Source organism: Macrosteles quadrilineatus, unplaced genomic scaffold, assembly GCF_028750875.1.
Source record: "Macrosteles quadrilineatus isolate MER2022 unplaced genomic scaffold, UCM_ALF_1.0 Scaffold_7__1_contigs__length_78375512, whole genome shotgun sequence".
NCBI lineage: Eukaryota > Metazoa > Arthropoda > Insecta > Hemiptera > Cicadellidae > Macrosteles > Macrosteles quadrilineatus.
In genome coordinates this window covers 72,965,305-72,984,676 of record NW_026542600.1, presented here as the reverse complement: position 1 = coordinate 72,984,676, position 19,372 = coordinate 72,965,305, and the positions used below count along the sequence as shown (strand labels likewise).

At 35.7% G+C, this 19,372-nt stretch overlaps 2 protein-coding genes across 2 annotated transcripts; one reads left to right on the top strand and one right to left on the bottom strand.

Annotated features, from left to right (window-relative positions):
• Window positions 1–5: 5 nt before the first annotated feature.
• On the bottom strand, window positions 6–7,757 carry LOC128999078 (deoxyribonuclease TATDN1-like). The gene is made up of 6 exons (XM_054425435.1): window positions 7,661–7,757; window positions 5,865–6,044; window positions 4,951–5,137; window positions 3,917–4,117; window positions 1,280–1,483; window positions 6–189 (listed from the first exon to the last, which is right to left on the bottom strand). The coding sequence occupies exons 1-6, from the start codon at window positions 7,692–7,694 to the stop codon at window positions 6–8; spliced, it is 990 nt and encodes a 329-aa protein (XP_054281410.1). The 5' UTR covers window positions 7,695–7,757.
• A 3,321-nt stretch (window positions 7,758–11,078) lies between these two features.
• LOC128999152 (deoxyribonuclease TATDN1-like) lies at window positions 11,079–19,201 on the top strand. The gene is made up of 6 exons (XM_054425524.1): window positions 11,079–11,255; window positions 12,448–12,627; window positions 12,930–13,119; window positions 15,717–15,926; window positions 17,127–17,324; window positions 18,999–19,201. Exons 1-6 carry the CDS (start codon window positions 11,228–11,230, stop codon window positions 19,132–19,134), a joined length of 942 nt encoding a protein of 313 aa, XP_054281499.1. The 5' UTR covers window positions 11,079–11,227; the 3' UTR covers window positions 19,135–19,201.
• Window positions 19,202–19,372: the final 171 nt, after the last annotated feature.

The window sequence follows — 19,372 nt, the reverse complement described above, 5'->3', positions numbered from 1 at the left end:
ATAGATTAAAATTCTTCAGATCCAAAATCCTGCTCCCCATCGTCGTTCATCGGCTTAGGCATTCCTGAGTCAAAAGGAGGGTCATCCTGGGATCCCCCGAAGAACAAGTCCTGGGCGTTCTTGAACAGTTTATCGCAAATGTCATCTGGACTCTCTTCCTTCACAGCTGCTACCACTTCGAGGACTTGGCTGCCAAACATTAACCATCGTCATTATATGGCAAGTTCCCCGCTAAACTTAGGCCTACTTGAGTTTTATAGCATTGTACGGGGGGATAACTTACTGCCAGGGTCTGCGGGTCCCCAAGATTTTCGGGTCGATCAGGGCCAACAGTTGACTCAAGCGATCAGTTCGAACCGGAAATGATTTTCGAGTCCAGCTCTAGTAAGGCTTTAGGATAATTCATATTAGAAACGTACGAGCTGCTCGATTTTCCCACAGAGATTGCCGAGATTTTATTCTCATGATCACAGAAAGCGTATTCCGAGATTGTAAGATCTAAAATTCACGATTTAACTGCGACCGCGGGATGTGTTCACTATTTTGCCGCGATCACGGGAGACGAATTTTCTCTCCACGACGATAGAAAATGATCGGGATTTCAGAACAATTACAGGATACGTTCAAAATTTCTCTGCGATAGTGGAAGACCTTGATGACGACTCTAGGACCTCGGAAGACCTCGGCACGACCAAAGAAGACGATCACGACATAACAGGATTTCGCAAAGACGCTCACGATATCGCCTCGTAAGATCTTTACGATATCATCGTAACCGTAAAAGACATCCGCAATGTCTCTACGACCTTGAAAAGTAATTGAGAATACACTATAAACCAATATTTCATACAGATTAATATTTTGTTATAAACACTTTGCCAAACGATACAAGGTTGGCTCAACCCGATTTTGACCCTAACTTCATTTTGGCGTACCAAACATACATGACCCGAACCGAAGTAAAAAAAGGCCTTGGAAAAGTGGGCTTAAGCGCCCCCCCCCCAAAAAAAAAAACAAACTTTGAAAACTAGGGGGTTTTACAATAACTTTCACACATTATTCTTCATATTTCCGCTCAAAACATGCCTACACATACAACTTTTATTTTTTGTTATCTTCTTTGCTCCATGGGAGACTTGGCCGCCTCTGCCACTATCTGGTGGCGCGAACGCTGCCACCATTCCTTGTGGCTACGGCACAGATTAAACTCAAGAATAGCAATGGAGATGGTAAATCAAAAGAATCAAAGTCCTAAATATCATCATAGCTGTATACTTACTTGATATTGGACGGTTCGTTTCGGCCTCTCACCATGGAGTCTGGAGACCAGTGGAACTTGGCTCTGGCTGGGTATGTGGTCCGGACATACCTGTAGCCAGCGTGTAGAGGTTTCATGAGGCACCAGGGGGCGTTAGACTCGAGGATGAGTTTGTCGAGGGGTATCGACTTGACCATAGCTAGAGTTTCCTCCGTCCTTAATGAGCTTGAACCAAAATGCGACATATTGAAAGATAAATAATCGAATTGGTGGATTGTAACCATTTACTTTTAGATACTGAAGTACAAATTCCATCTAAATAAACCAGCCATTTTATATTAGAGTAGAGCATCGCTGAATGAACCCCCGCAGTGTGATACTTTCTACAAATATATTTCATATCCTGAGTTGTGTGACTGTAATAGGTAATGTGACAAACATATGATAAAGTTACACAATCAACCTGTCAATTTGGCTTGGTAAAAAATTGGTGTATTCAACAGCATCTTTTTCGTCACAATGTAAGTTATTAGCCTAAATAATGCGAAGCAAATTTTTTTACAAATCTAAATTAAATTGTATTTATTATGTATGTTTAATATTATTCAAGATAAAGGGAGTTTATCTCACACTCATCACTACATAAAATCGAAAATAATATTCTAGAAACCTATTAAATTACACGATTCATAGTACTGTTCCATTTATTTAAGGCCTGACTAAAACGCCATGCCTAATGACACCCGGATTTTCTGTTTGAAAAAAAAAACGCGTCTTCAAAAGCAGAAAGGTTGAAATTAATTGGTATACTTTATTTCATTACTGGGGTCTAAAGTGAATATTTGTGACAAACGCTCAAGATTAACTGGAACGTTCAAGGAAAAGTGCGAGGTTTGAAAACACACTTTTATGCCCGTGACATTAACTATTTATCACTGAAACGAAAATGTATGTATTACAGCTGTTTTTAGTACCTGCCTAGCTGGCCGTAATGTTCCCTTTTACATACCTAGCACAAAATATCAGCTGGGGTAGAGGACATCAACTATGTACGTGTACGTGTTAAATTTGATTGTAAACAATTGAATCAGCATAGTACGTAGGTGTAATTAAATTATCTAAAAATATAACAAATACGTCTAATAACAATTGTAATAATATACAGGGTGGTCATAAATTATAGGACACATTTTAAGATTAAATAAGTTAATAACCAAGCAACGTATAAACATGGGGATTGTTTAATTTCATATCAAATTTAAAGCAGTTTTTCTACAGTAACTACACAGAAATAATTATGAAAATCTCAGTAATATAAAAAGTGGCTATAAAAAGTTTGTAAAAATCACCTAAACTGTGAGAGTACGTTATGTTTTCTTTTCAATGACTTGTGTTGTGGCATAGTCAGCTGGGTACAAAAGACCTTTCTACACCAGCTGTGTATGACATTTGACGAATCAAACATTAAACTGGCCTCATTATCAAAATGACAAGTTTGCAAGAAAAGCCAAGTATGTTCTTTATTTTCAATAAACAGTTTCACTTACAATTACAGTTTGTGTGATTTGTACAAACTTTTGAACTTCTTTCTATAATTACTGACATTTTTATAACTACTTTTTTACAGTTACAGTATAAATCTGCTTTTAATTTGCTATTTGTTTAAACAATTTCCATGTTTCTAAGTTGCTTGGTTAATCATTGATTTAATCTTAAAATGTGTCTAATAATTTATTAGACACTCTGTATATTATTACAAGTGTTATTAGTCGTATTTGTTATATTTTCAGGTAATTTAACTACACCTACGTACTATGCTGATTCAATGGTTTACAATCAGATTTAACACATACACGTACATAGCTGATGTGCTCTACCCCAGCTGATATTTTGTTCTAGGTATGTAAAAGGAAACATACGGCCAGCTAGGCAGGTACTAAAAACATCTGTAATACATACGACATTTTCGTTTCAGTGATAAATAGTTCATGTCACGGGCATAAAAGTGTGTTTTCAAACCTTGCACTTTTCCTTGAACTTAATTGTTTGTCACAAATGTTCACTTTATACACCAGTAATGAAACAAAGCATACCCTGTATTTCCACATATACTTTTGGCTTACAATACGGTAAATACATATAAAAGATGACATGATACATCTCAGTTATGAAGAATTATATTATATTATATATTATATTGGGTCTGATGATGATTGGAGTGTCCATTCGAAATCTATCATCACTTACCATCTTTTATATGTATTTACCGTCTTGTGAGTCTACAGTTTAAGTGTATATATATTATTACAATTGAATCGAATGTATCGATATTAGTTATGGATTTCTATTATCAATTATAGTTATAGTTCGGCCGCTTAGAAAACGACCTGCGCGCTAATGCTAAACCAATGCTGGAGGAGGTCGCTTTCTAAGCGGCCGAACTATAGTTGTTGTACTGTGGATGGTTGATTATAAATCGATATTTATAGTCAGTCTTCTGCACCTTAAATTAACTTGTAAACTTAAACTTCTTGTTAAAAAAAACATTTTAAGCACCAGTGATGATGGCGTAAGATATTTCGAGACTGGGTATGCTAATGTTCCTCATTTTTTGGTATCAGCTTATAAATATATTAATTAACTTCAAGTTTTTCTTACCACCCATTGATTCCAATATAATATCCCAGGTCTAGGAACTGCTTCGCCTCGTCTTTCGTTCCGTCAAACGAATGTATCAGGCCCGAGAATTTCCCCTCGTAATTCTTGAGGATTTTCATCGTGTCCGACACAGAGTTTCTTGAGTTTATATATACTGGAATGTTCATGTTCTTTGCTTCCTCGAGCTGCATTTCAAAATACCTGTTGAAAATTAAAATATGCATCAAGTTTTAAATTTACAGATACAAAAAAAAATACACAAATTTCTACGTTATATTTAATTTTCAAGGTAAAACTAAGCTCTCTGTAATACGATAACTGACAACAGATATATTATTTTATTACTGAATGATCCAAAATAAGTTATGTAGAATTTAGAATTTCATACTCGTATATAAATTATATAAGGGGGGCCTTATATACATTACGAATCAAATGAAAAAGCAGCTCAGTGTCCGTTAAAGCTGGTGCTCCGAAAGGCAGTACACCAAAAATAATTTGAGACTAAACCAGTAATTCGAAAGAATGTATACGGCCAGTCGTAAGTTCACAACGTATTTCATCTGGAAGACGCTTCTCCGAAATCACTGCTCTAAAAATAGTGTGAGAGTGTGAAGGAGCTGGACCTTTCAGAGAAATGTCTGGGTCACTTTGAACACTATTATTTACAGAACACAGGCACATTTTCGCACACGGTAATCAGTTTGTCTGGAGTAATACTAGCAGCTTGTCTAATTCAATCTAAATAATAGTAGTGGTACATAGGGCCTACAGATATGTTGGAACCATAAATAAATAAATCCCATCGCGAGTGATATAAAGAGTGGTTACTCCCATATCTTTCCCCTACAGAACGTTACCAATCTGGAAATCCTTTTAAAAGAAATTGCTGGAATGTTACTTATCACGTCTTAAAGTGGAATAAGATTGACATCTCTGAAATATTATGGTTTTTTTCATGAATATGACAATACCAAAGATATTGCATACCTATGGTTGGATACTTTAAGAGCTACAGAATAATGAGTACTAACTTAGCTTGTGTGTCCTTGTCACAAATCTCCAGCCAGCGGTAATCCAGACCCATCTCCCCGAAGGCCAAAACTTTGTCTCGATTATTCTCTATAAGGTTCAAAAGATTCCTCATATACTCTTGGGCACCCTCTTTGTCAAATTCATGACTCCTGGCAGGAGAACATCCGACTGTCACGAACACTCTCTCTGCAAACAATAATAAGGTTATTTTCGAAACTAAAGTGTTAAATTATGTGTCAACTTAAGGCTTTTTAGGGTGGTGAGTCGGTAGCGAACTTCGGGCCCAAGGCAGCGATGTTGGGATCCTGGTACCTACCACAATTTTCAGTACTTTACGTTCCAAGCACAGGCCTCTGTGGCCCATGTGGACGGGCAAAATGCAAGGTAGAAGAGGTCACCAACATCTTAAAATAAATAATAATCTTTCACTTTGAGGTTTTTGGGGTCTTGTCTTGAGCACCTTCCTTGTCATACTCACAATTCATAGCAATAACTCAACGAATCATCTGCCTGTGACAAAAATAAGTTCACTATCTCTTGAGTCCTGACTACTGAACAAATCCCTTGCCATGTTCCCTTGAGGAGAATAGCTCACATTCACGAATAATCCGTCTGTATCGAAATTATGTTAAACTATATACTGCATTCATGAGCTATTATTGAACTTTCCTGGTAGACTCATGACTGCTAGGAGAACACCCGGTCTTCACGAAACCTACCTAAGGTGTCTCTCAAAGTTAAACACCTAAAGGGAAAACTTGCATCCAATGAGGAGGACCTTACTCCATATGCCTTCTTATTTTTTATTAAGTAGGACATCTGGAAAACGTGAAAACATTATATTTCTATTTTGTCTGGTTTTATGAAATTGTTAAAAAATTGAACTAAAATGTAATATCTTAAGTAGAGTTACCATCCGTCTTTGCAATCTCTAGAGCTTCTCTGCTGACACTAGCGTTGATTCCTGGGATAAGGATTCCATTCACACAGCGCCTCCAGGATCTAGCGAACACGCTTGTAAGGTCAGGATCGTGTTCCTTAATCCCATCGTAGACCCCCTTGTAGGTAGGGGTAGTCAGGTACGCCGCAGCATCTATCGAACATTTCAAGAATCATAAGAACCAATACCTTTTCTAAATAAGTTCCCAATCTTGTTGGTTTACTGACAAAGTAAACTGTCTGATTTTTGTCTTTTGTATATAACCGCTTTGTTAAATCGAACTGTCTTGATTAAACTGGCCACTGTCTACGTAAATTCAACGACGCGACCAGCTACCGAAGACCAAGATTCGACAAAGTTGCCAATGTGTAAAATGAGAACACCAGAACGGATTTAAAGTGTATTAAACAATATAAAAATTCATGACTAAGCCCCATATAGCCTATGTAATTTGCATGAAGATGTAAAAGTTGTCAACAAAAATTATTTATTAAAAATAAAAATCTTATATTAAATTATAAAATATTTTCCGTAGTTATAGACCACGAGTTCAGTATAACGCAACAATAGTTAAAGGAAATGAGCTGTCTTTTTTTTGTGTAAGCAAGATGGTTACAAAGTGAGCAAATAACCGATTGGTACTTGTATGAGTAATAAGTAGATCAATACAGTAACACAATAGAACAAAATAGTAGAAAGTGTCAATAATTTTAAATTAAATATAGCTGTTGTGACTAATCACTAAAATTTGTTGGGGTTGGTTGTCGAGATACTAGTCATAATTAGACATAAATTACGAGTCTGTTTTATAATTTAATTAGTAACTTTGTCTGTGTCCGTGTTTTTTATGGTGAGGGGATGGATTTGTTAATTCCTCAATCATCTAATGTGTCTATAATATTTTAGATTTGTTTATATATATCATCTAGGGTGATAATTAGTACTGTCAGTAGTGCCAGGTCTATTTTATGGTAAAAGATAAAATATAGTTTGATACTTTCAAATAGGTATCTGATTTACTTTCAAAACGTGTTCAAATATAGTCTTTGTCAAATACTTGCACTTGAGATTGTTGATATTTTTAAGACATGGATGACTTCTGTTAATCTGGGCGGATTTTAAAACAATCAAGTGTATAGTGTTCTCTGTTACTTTTCATGTCATTTTCTTAATTCACATTAAGTAGTGTTAGTATAAAAAATAACCGAGACGACAATTATCCTTATGTCCTGAAAACAACAAAAATGACATTTTTGATATTCAAATGGTTATTTTACTGTATTTAAGACAAAACTGATTGCTCAGAAATTTACATGGAACTATACATAAAATAATCCTTCCTTTGAATTTTCAATTAAGAAACCTCCATGGGCTTAGTATTGGTTTCCGGGGAGGTTTTTTGCTACATAAACTGAATATTTTGTGGATAAGTAAATGAATTATCAAACAAACTTCATAAGTCGTCTCTAAATCTAAAGCTTTCATTGATGCAAACTATAACAAATCTGCACATGAATAGCTAAATACACAACGACTGTAATTGTAAAAAAATGTTCAATTTACTGAAATATCCTACTGTTTAACATCCTTACGGTCTAGATAGGGTTTTGAAAGCAGCTTATTTCCACACGTGAGTTCGAAATAGAAAAAGTCTCGTGCAATCAGAAAATAAAACTAGTTTCGTTGTAAAAGTCTAAGAACTTCTCTAAAAAAATGTATGGAATCACGCTGTAGTGAAATTGGTACTGTACCATTTAAGGTTAACTCACCGAAAAATCGTCTTCTTTTATTTTCAGATTCCATTTTTCATCGGTACCCTAAAATAAAAATACTTTGTAAGCTTAAAAGCTACAACCGAATAGTTGAGATTGCAGTGTGGGGTACATTAGATAACATATCATATGATGGATGGTATTGAGATAACTGTAGCATAACTTCAATATGTTGTCACCTTTAATGGCTTTCGTCTAAAATTAAAGTTAAATAAAAATATCAAATAAATTTCAACATTGACCGGTTTAGCGAAAGAGTTCATACGGGTTGTACGCGTTGAATAATTTACTGAAAACATATTACCGTAATAATTTGTTGATTTTTTATTTCAAAGACGATATAAACTTAGGATTAAAACTAGTGTGCAGTTTTGTCCCTACTTAAAACACTACTATTTAAAACATACTCCTCGCACCCGAACGAAATATTGTTATTAACCAAAACCGTGAGCATTTATCCAATTAATTAAATAATTTTCTATCTAGTGTTCTAATTCTAAATGCTGCATTTCATTCAACCTAGCAAGTCTTGAACAGTAATCGAACTACACACACACACAGACACACACAGTCACTCACGGACATTTCCACCATAAACTCAAACTCTAACAGTTTGACAAAAAAATATTTCCCCATAACTAAGTATGGACGGAGAAAGTAAAAACCAACTGATATGAACAATTATTTCACAGTATGTAATCACTTAACTGCAATGATTCAATTAGTCAATCATCAAATGAATTGTTTTATAGTAATAAATCAAATTGGGATATTACATTATGTGCTATTGTACGGTATTGAGATAGATAATGTGGCTTTAAGGGTTCTCGTAAGTGGAATTATGCGGTTTTAAGAGCTATTGCGAGAATGTGTTCAATAGATATATTACGCGTTTTCATTGTAACCTTTTTTACTATAACATATACACTAAAATAGCATATATTTATTCTATATTATGTGTGAAGTAAAGCTGGCGAGTTCATCATCGTGGGTCCAGTGAACCTACTAAAACTAGACTGAGGGCGAATGTCGCTGAAGGTCTAAATCCCGGAAGGTCAAATTAGACCTTCGGTACACATTTTGCATTTTGTACTTGTTGCTGAGGGTCTAATCTGGCAGTATGTCGAAGGTCTAAATCCCGGAAGGTTTAAAAGTACAGTAAATGCAGAAAACTCGTCGACTGATTTTAGAATATTTTAGAATATAGACATATTTTAGACCTTGCGGGATTTAGAACTTGGACACACAATCTATATTTTGTAAATAAATGTTTATAAAATGAGAGTTGCCGAGGGTCTAAATCCCGGGAGGTCTAATTAGACCTTCGGTACAGTTGAATATTAGACCTTCCGCTACTAATGCAAATGCAAACTGTAGCCTATGCCGAAGATAAAAAAATACGGTCATTGCGTTGCCAGTGTTGAAGGCTATACACGCAGTCAATAATGCAACAACTTGTAATCATTCTCAGAGAGAGTTTTAGTAACTTTCACGTCTATTATTTTGCTTGCTCGTTATTAAGAGTACGATGGAGATAATAAAACTAAAATTATCTTCATTTGTATCATGTTCAAAACGTACAATATGTAGTATCTGCTTACAAATACTATTTACAAATACCTACCCTAAACAAAAAATAAAGAAATAACTACCTATTATACAGCAGCTATTATAAAATTGAGGTAGTGTCTGTCTGTCTGTTTTTCTATCTGTCTGGGTAGTTGCCACAACTAAAATACTAAATGTTTTGTTATAATATCTTTATAAAAAACTGAAAAATGAAATTAAAAGCGCTTTTATTTACAAATTAAGTGTACAATTCAATTTACTAGCACTCCATAAAATGTTCGGTTAATTCGGTTCAATACATTGTTTGTTCATAAAAAATATAGCATATTTTCTCTAATAAGTTGCAAAGTAAAGAAAGAATATGGATAAGTTATTGATTTTTAGTATAACCATCTATTAATATTATCTTGGTTCTGAAATTGAGGTATGTAATTCAATATACAGATCTATAACAGATAAATATCTAGATAAATAACAGTGCTATCTGACATTCTCGTGTATTGTTGAGTTGAAACAAATATTGTTAGAGTACGATTTCAAATTAGTTAACTTTTTACCAGTTTAAATTAAAGCTATATATTCCGATTCTATAAATATAACATGAGTATTGAAATCAGTATATCAATGTAGTAAATATAATTTTAAACCTTTTATTTTCTTAATAGCACAATTGAAATACCGTTCATATTGAACTGTATGATTTAACTACTGCAAGACTACAGATTACGACTATTGTTAGGTTTGCTTAGGCTGACTTGAATTTAAAGACGAGCATAAAAAATAATGGAAATAACCGTGCAATTCATTAGGCTATATAAATTATTTAAAATGTAAGTTTTTTCCAAAATCCTATGGTGAGATATACTAAGATTCTAGAATGGCATACGTACTCGTAACTCGTATATGCTACTAAAATGAATATTAGTGTTTCAATGCGTACTATGTAATTATTTTATGTTGCGGAACCAAAAGTTTTAGGTAAATTTCGAAATTATAGAAAAATAAAAAGAAACAGAAAAAGAGATTTTTTGTTACTTTTGCGTATCAATTGAACCTCGCAGACAAGTTTTGTATACTTAATAAGGCAAATCATTGGTAATCTCCAATAAAAATCTTTTTGCTGAATATGAGTGCTACCTCATAACTACAAACTATACAGTGGTGAATAAAAATATCCATCTGCTTCATAAATATAACAATGATTTCAATATAATAAATTGAAAGGGTACTTTACTTCCGTTGGTTAACATACAATTTGCCGAATTATTACAAAAATTTGTTTGAACCGAGTTTCAGAGTGGTTAGAGTATTGAAATTAAAGTCCGAAGGTAGCTCGGACCGAAGGTAGTTCGATCCTTGTGTTTAACTCTTTGCCTAGGTGTAATTTGTAATATTTTGATCTATGAAGTTTTCCTACAATACGAGTAAACACTAGTTTTTCAACAATCTCATTTGCAATTCGATAGCTACAAGCCAACATTGAAATCGTCACAGAAGGTACAAAAAAAAATAATAACAACAAAATACTCTTCAACGTTACTACGTATGTGATTTTTGGCTAAAAATAAATAGTCACAAAATCACTATTTTATAGCAAGTTATTGCAATGCAAGATTCAATACATCATAAATAATTTATTCCAAATAAAAAACTGATTACAATGCAGCAAACCTGCAGAAAGGTGTGGATTTAATCCACGATTTTTGTTATGGTAATTAACCAGTATAAGAAAACCACTTTTTTATTTTAAGTCACTGACACAAACTATTTTAACAATCGGCTACAAAAAGCAGACTATCGGTTAGTTTATCTATTGCTCTGTCAGTAAGCTACGATTGTCCCGGGTGATATGTTTACCACTATGTTCAGAGAAGTTGATCTGTATCTGTTAAAAAATGTGCTGAATACTTAGAAGTTAAAACATTTAAAACAAAAGTCAAAACCACTCCCTAATGGTTCTCAGGGTCTCAACAGGTGCCGAAGTTTCCAAAAGCTATGGAATACAAAGTTACAGGGTTAACTGGTATGTTTATACAATTATTTACATTTATTTTGAAGTTTGAGTTAATTAAATATATTAAGCATATTTAATACTTTTTAAGCAAGAGGTCTGATGACTACCAATGTGAAATAGTTTTATTTTTCATTTTTCTAGACACAGTGAAATTTACTTACGTACACCGAGGACGATAAAAATACAAACTTTATGTTAGATAACAATTAACAAGTAAAACATGAAATTTATTTAAAGGCAAAGGAATTTATTTCTTAGTTATATTCTTAAATAATCGTGTTACAACCCTTATTAAAATAATACATATTTGTAGACTTATCGGAAATACTATTAAAACCTAATCAAACTTCTTAAACTATCTTGTGTCAAAATAATTATGCAACGTGTTTTATAGAATCAAATGCTTAAAATAAAAATTCAATAGTTTATAGTTTATTCTGAAATAACCTTCCGAAATAATAACTGAACCTTTGGTGTTGGCTGCTCACGAAGTATTTATGGAACAGTATATAAAATATATGGATATTGAAATTGTACTGGAATTTATTTATTTATTTTATCTCCAATTATAAGACAGCTAGATATGACCAGATCTAGCCAAATAAATTATTGAATGATTGAATGTAACTAAAGATTACTAGGGGATAATAACTACCTAATTAAGTTGAGACATTTCTCCTTCAAAAGGCACGGTGTGATAAGTGCCGCATAAGCGACGAACGTTTTTACATACGATTATATTATGTTCCTTGACTATAAGGTAAAACGTGGCAAAATTATTTTATTTTAAAATGTTGTGCTCAAAAATAAATCTATCAACAAACTGACACATACTTTCTCCCATTACCTTGTCTACAGCCCTTATTGGATTAGCTGTGAAAATAACTATTTTATGGGGAAATCACAATAATTGCAAGGACTAAAAACTAATCGAATCCTTGCTATAATGGAAGACACTAATAAAGAATTATGGATCAATAGCATGGTCAAAACGTCAAATGGATTGTGAATTGAATAATGCCAGATATTAAAATATAAAATAAATTAGCTGGTCCGATTACTCAAAGGGGTTTTTCGGGTTTTCTATTGCGTACCTGGATCTACATAGCTTCAAATAGCGTTAATCATGAGTAAATAATAATTGAACTTGTTTATTCCAAATTATTTCTATATATCGTTTATTTACATCACTTTGCTTTAGACACGTCCGCTTCTCTGTGGGATGATGAATTCAACGGAATATCTAACGGTGAGGTAGTTGGGAAAACAGATATTAGATACGTCTTGTCCAGAGCATGGGATAGCGGGCTTGAAAAAATCTTCATCACAGGCAAAGATTTCAAGTCTAGCAAGAGATCACTTGAAATCGCTAAAACAGACAGTGAGTATAGTAAACATACAGTATGTGTGTAAATTAAGTCTTGAAACAAATCTGTATTATTTAAACCGAAATAGATAGAAATATTCTGTTTGTGGAATTAATTGTTAACATAGGTTCCGCAATTTTTTATATCAACATGTAAAAAATTGCGGAACTTTTGTTAACGATTATTTCCACAAACAGAATACTTCTATCTATTGCGGTTTAAAAAATACAGATTTGTAAAAACAATATTTAATACGATTTATCTATCTATGTACCTGCTTCTAAGTTTATTAGTAACCGATACTTTTGACTTTTAGGACGACTGTACTGCACAGTAGGATGCCATCCATCTCAATACCCCACCTGGACCAAAAAGAGAAAGAAATACCCTGACCGCATAGCTGAATTGATAGATCACTGCAAGAAGAAGTGTGTGGCAGTTGGCAACTTCGGTCTTGACTATACGGACGAGGGGCTAGAAAGATGTATCAAAAAGGACCAACTCGAGTAAAGTAGTAGGCTACTGTACTAGAATTTAAACCCTAAGCTAACTTACTGGTTGATGGTCAGCTTTGGTTTAATTTTGTCTAAAAGTTTACTGCCTGTGTTTAATTTTATTATCTATATCTTAGACCGTGTATTATAAAGGGAGTTCAACTCAATCATGCGACTATTGGGATATCGGAAACGGTAAGAATTAGAAAAAACTTTAAATGGGGGACATTCCTTTATTTTTGTGGCGGTTAAAAATAAAAATTTAGTTTTTCGAAATTCAGCCGCCATTTTCCAATATGGTGGCCAACTCTGAAATGTCTTATGGAACACCCTATATTTTATCATGTTTTAGGATAGTACATGCAATTTAGAAACTTGTCTATTCTTGACATTTTTTCCATAAACCCACTCGTTTAGGAGTTAAAGACTATGAAAAAATGACTTCCGGTGTACATTTTGCATCATGTAGCTAAACGAGTAGGTTTGAAGCGAAAATGCGATGAGTAATACGGTAAGTCTTAAAATTGCATCTACATTCCAAAAAGATCACAAAATACACAGTTTTTCCACTTTTCAAGTTGCCATTTTGGAAAATGGCCGCCATTTGTGAAATAATGGAATCAATATTGTTTACGTATTTTATGGTTACTTAGATTATGGTTATGTATTTTATGGTAGGAACCAAAGTCTATGTTTCATCTGGTTCTCATAAATTAAATGTCTACTTGCAGTACCCAAACTTAATGGTATCTTTGGTTCACATTAATGGAATTCCTATTTGCGGTACCTATTCAAAGTCTGCATTGGGGTGCACGCACCGGACCCGAACGCGCGCCGGTTCGGTAGCGGGCGATATTCGCGCGGTGATTAGTACAATGGAAGTAAATGCAAGCGGCCACACCGGAGCGGTACGAGCGGTAGCGGTATACCGCCCGAACCACCGCACCGCCAAGATGCAGCATGTTGAATTTCATCGCCCAGTGGTGACAGCGGTGCCTGTGCGACGAGTAATTTTGTGTCCAGAACTCCAAACAACTGAGATTCTGATCTTAAATGTGTATTTGTACCCAATTGTCATTCTGCAATATATGTAGAAATTTCTTGTCTTTTCTCAGTTCAGGCATTATGGTATTCACCATGTTTAAATCGTCTTTTGTTGATGTTATGTATCCACACCCTATCTTTGCGTCATCTTCAGTTACAGCAACCAATAGCAACATTTCTTCCTCCTCGTCTGTCATATTTCTAACTAACAACACACCACACTTGTTGGCTGCATACTCATATATGACGGACGACGAAAAAATACTTAAGACTGCTGTCACCGCAGCGGTGAGGAATCGCTCCGGTGTGAACGCCCCAGCGATAACGCCGCGGTGGTGATGGTTGGTGGATGGAGGAGATGAAAAACGCGCAAATACCGCCACCGCTCCGGTGTGTGCAGGCCTTAAATGGTACGTCTAGTTCACGTAAACGGAAAGTCTATTTGCAGTGTCCAAATTTCGTACAGATGCTTCCGGTTTCAGCCGTTCCGGAGAAGTATTTGTAAAACAAAAGCAGGAGTGTAGTAAGGGCTCGCTCCGCTCAATAATAACAAAGATGTTGGACACAACAAAACACATTGCAACACGATAGCTTACATTGTATTCGACTTATGATCAATTAAGTGAAATATTGCGATTTCTAGGTTTGGAGGGGGGTGTGGGAGAAAGCTCAAGGGGTAAGGTAGAAGAGTGGGGACTGTTAGGAAAATACACCTCTCACAAGGTTCTATCACATATAAAAAATTCAGCTTTTACCATTTAGTTGGATAAAAAACCTTTATTGATCTATGACGCCTAAATAAATAGATTAGATTGTATTAGGCATCAAAGTTGGTTAGTTTTTTGGACACCCTGTATAAGTAAGTTAAGTCAGTTTAAGCTTTGTTTTTACATATGTATGTCTTCTTGTCTCCCCTCTTGTCAAGTTACCAATCTACCTGACACCATAAGTAGGCTACTTGTCTCACTCATTACTCAATAGTTTTTTAATTTCATTTACAAAAAAAATACAAGGTGTGTGCTTTTACTTTTACAATTACTTCTTACATATTGTTCACACAGCATAAACAACACAAGTTAACAATGGCATGAAACGGTTTTACGGTAGCTAGTGGCAGTTTTCAAGCTGCTGAATTTGACAAAGAAATTTCAGTGCCTAAAACTGTGTCCAAACGAAGCCAGTTGGCGGGGAGGCTACCTAACTCAGGTAACTTGAAATACTTTAGAGGCAGGTAACCTACCCATAACCTGCCTGCTCTACAACTTGCCTTGTCTAAACACGGCTTTAAAGACTTGCGTGGAATCCACAACTCCGCAGCTGTAATCAGCAGCTAGGAAAACCAGCCTTTAGCAATGCTGTAAAATCTATTTGCAGATCAAAACTAAAATATTTACAAACTCTCCTAGATCCAACTTGTCATTATTTCTTTCGCTCAACTTGAACCCCGGAGTCTGCGCGGTCCTGTATCACTGCAATGGGAGAGAGTTTAAACAGAATCAGACAGGAATACAAGAAGAATCTACAAGGTTCACTGAGCTCTGGGCTAAAGATGTTTCTATTTGCAGGATCTTCGACTGGCATGTTCAGTTTGGACATTTCCTCCGGAAACCTATGCAGTTCCACTTTCAAGGTGACGCGTTTGACGACATGATGAACCTTCTGAGCAACTCCAGAGACCGAGGGGCTCTGAAGGGTGTCTGCCATTCCTTTCAAGGGTCGCCCGCCCAAGCCCGCGAACTTACCAGGAAAGGGTTCTACATCGGGTTTGACGGCTGGTAATACAGGTCAAATTTCAAACAGTTGACATTTTTTGCACAGTTTTATATGAGTTAATGTGTAAATCCATTAGTGTAGTCAAATTATGTATGTGCTAAACCTATTATAGGCTTATGTGGGGTGTGTTGTTTGCCTCATGGTTAGCGTCTCGGAATTTAATGGGAGGGGGGGGGTTGAACTTTGGCATAATCACAGATATATAAGGTTTTGGACCTCTTTTCTTAAAAACATATACGATTGTTTCACTGAAACTTCAACTGGCATAGACACTTTTGCCATGTTGTATGTTTGTGCACAACAGCAGTGACAGCAAAAACAATAGAAAATTTAGTATAGACAAAATAGGGTGGCTAGTGTGGTGAATGGGAATTTACGGATAGAGCGGGGCTACGGAATTCCTATATAGTAACTAAACTAAGTAAAGCTTTCTAATCACAAAATTTTAATATTTTTACCTCACTGATTCCTCATTATCTGAAACTACAAATTTAAGGACACGTTAATGCTTTAGGTCTTTAAATAATTGTTTCGGAGAGGGCAGGGATAACTATACTGTTGTATACTACACATGGATACTGAGCCTATATATATGTGGATGTTTGGTTTCTTTATCTTTTATTGAATCTACAACAAAATGATAGCATTCACACTCTCTTAGAAGAAGACACTCGTTCGGTGTTAAACGAGTTTTGCACCAATGTTGCTAATAGTTACAACACCTAACATTTCATGTGGAGCAGGGACAGGTCCTGTTTCAGCCACGAGACTAAGGGGTAAGACAATGCGTTATTTAGAGCAATGGTTCTCAACCTGGCTTACTTGGCTGATATATGAGCTTATTATGGTGGGAGTGGGCTGGGGCCGTGAGAAATGCCAGGATTCTAAGTGTAGAGTAAAAAATTGGTGAGAACACCTTATTAAGAGAAAAATTGTGTCTTAAAAGTATCACCAGGTGGTTTGTTTCAACTGCACAACCTAAATGAATCAGAGATCATTTTTGGATTATTTAGATGTGTTTGGACTTGTAACAAAAGTTTAATATCTTGAAATTGTTTGGTATTACAATTTTCACTATATTTAAAAGAACTGACACTTAGCCATGCCACTTTGCCACATATGCAATTTGAACTACGTTATGTTGGTAACTGTTGCGATACACGTCGCTAAAACTTTAATAAATTGTTTTCCTTTGTCAACAGTTCGCTGAAAGAAAAACAGCATTTAGAAGTAGCAAAAAGTGTTCCCCTTAATCGTTTATTGCTTGGTACGAGCTCCCCTCGTTGCAGCGTCCAACGCCCTCACGCTGGAATGAAGCTCTTGACAACTGGTTTCTTCTCAAAAAGTAATCGCCTCAGTCAAGATATGGTAGTTGGGAGAACTGAACCATCACATATGTGGTAAGGTCATAATATATTAAACATGTCTTCATACCACTCTAAGCACAGGGTCTCTTCTGCATTAAATGGGGAGAAAGATTTTCAAACCAGCAGCTCATAGACTTTTGTAGGGGGAGGGTGTAATTATTAGTAGAATGCTGGATAAAAGTAGATAATCTTAATGAAGAATGGCAGCACTGTTATGGGATGGGAGCGCGTCAAGATGCCACAAAAAAGAAGAAGTTTGAGGTAGAGGGATCCGTGGTGGCTCCTTGTCGGAGTGGCACCTAGAAGAGCGTGCAATACAACCAGCAATCTCGGATATATGTGTGGTGGCAGGTTGTCATGGTGGCGCCTAGACAGGAGTATACACGACATCTCACCACCTCGGATTAAAGTGTGGTGGCAGGTTGTCATGGTGGCGCCTAGACGGAAGTATACAGGAAATCCCACCACCTCGGATAAAAGTGTGGTGGCAGGTTGTCATGGTGCCGCCTAGACAGGAGTATACACGACATCCCACCACCTCGGATAAAAGTGTGGTGGCAGGTTGTCATGGTGCCGCCTAGACGGGAGTATACACGACATCCCACCACCTCGGATAAAAGTGTGGTGGCAGGTTGTCATGGTGGCACCTAGACGGGAGTATACACGACATCCCACCACCTCGGATAAAAGTGTGGTGGCGGGTTGTCATGGTGGCACCTAGACAGGAGTATACACGACATCCCACCACCTCGGATAAAAGTGTGGTGGCGGGTTGTCATGGTGGCGCCTAGACAGGAGTATACACGACATCCCACCACCTCGGATAAAAGTGTGGTGGCAGGTTGGTGACTCTTTGGGACCATTTCTGTATCCCCTGAATTAAATGAAACACCTTTTATGGGAAAAATCTGGAATGGTAAGATTCTTAATTATAAGACACAATCAATAGTTATGTGTGTTTTGCTACAATACAACTTTCTGAATGCAATTCATACATAACAAGAAATAGTACTTTATGACATCATGCAAACAAAACACGTATGCCTAACTCTCTCCTGGCCACCACTGTTGCACCATTGACATACACAAATTTTCATTGCGTACATATGATCAATGGTTGCACTCACAACCATAGTGACGATTGCGCACTACTTGATACTATTGATTATGTATATACACAACAAAACTGTGAAGAATGGAGCATTACTGACTAAACCATATGAATTTGTATGAAATGCTACCAAATGTCCGTCTGGATAAAACGGTGTCTATATTAATGCAGTCCGGATTCATAAGGTTTTACTTACTCTTTGAATGCAAAGCAAATAATATAATCCTTATTCAAGGTTCTATAAAATCTACTTTGCTTGTCAATATAATTGCGATATTTATTTCTTTAGTTGGAGTTAAGGCTTAAAAGTCTCATATAGGAAGGTATCTATCATTATAAAATAATCTGAAGTCAAGATCTTTAACACTCCTGGTTAAAACTTTATCAACATACAATTGTACTTGCCTTAAGTGTTCATTTAGTGTAATTACTTTATTGACTTTACTAAGCATAACATTTAATTAATAAAATTGCTAGATCACCTTTTTTGTTGAACATGGAAAAAATGTTCAGTATGAAGAATAGGTGTCATAATTTTCTTCATAGACCAAGTGCATAACATTACCATTATATTACGCTAATTTATTTTGTTGCAGCCATTTGTTGGAGATAGTTGCCCGAGCCCGATCCATGGAACTGCAAGAGTTAGCGGACATAATCCAGATGAACGTGAAAAAATTATTTTTCAAGAAAACTTACCAGAAAAGCTGTGAATGTGAAAGAGTGCATTAATTTGTCATTGTTTTTATCCTTAAAGTATATCATGTAAGAGGGTTTTTAGAAACAAAGATTTTTTGTAGCTGGGGTTTGCATTCCTAAATTACCTACTATACTTGTTTGCATTATTAATGATACATTGGTTCCTGCACTATTTTACATGTTTAGGTACATATTTAACAAACCTTTTAGGTTATTTAACCTAATGGCCGAGTCCCGAGAAGGCCAGTTGAGATGATGTGTACCTATAGAC

Excerpts from the sequence above, each read along its gene's own strand:
- LOC128999078 (XM_054425435.1), bottom strand. The coding sequence starts at position 7,694 with ATGGAATCTGAAAATAAAAGAAGACGATTTTTCG. Across the intron at positions 5,138-5,864 it reads AGAGATTGCAAAGACGGATG|AGAGAGTGTTCGTGACAGTC; the intron begins GTAACTCTACTT and ends TATTGTTTGCAG. Across the intron at positions 1,484-3,916 it reads TATATTGGAATCAATGGGTG|CTCATTAAGGACGGAGGAAA; the intron begins GTAAGAAAAACT and ends TTTTGGTTCAAG.
- LOC128999152 (XM_054425524.1), top strand. The coding sequence starts at position 11,228 with ATGGAATACAAAGTTACAGGGTTAACTG. Across the intron at positions 13,120-15,716 it reads ATCAAAAAGGACCAACTCGA|GATCTTCGACTGGCATGTTC; the intron begins GTAAAGTAGTAG and ends TTCTATTTGCAG. Across the intron at positions 15,927-17,126 it reads TACATCGGGTTTGACGGCTG|TTCGCTGAAAGAAAAACAGC; the intron begins GTAATACAGGTC and ends CTTTGTCAACAG.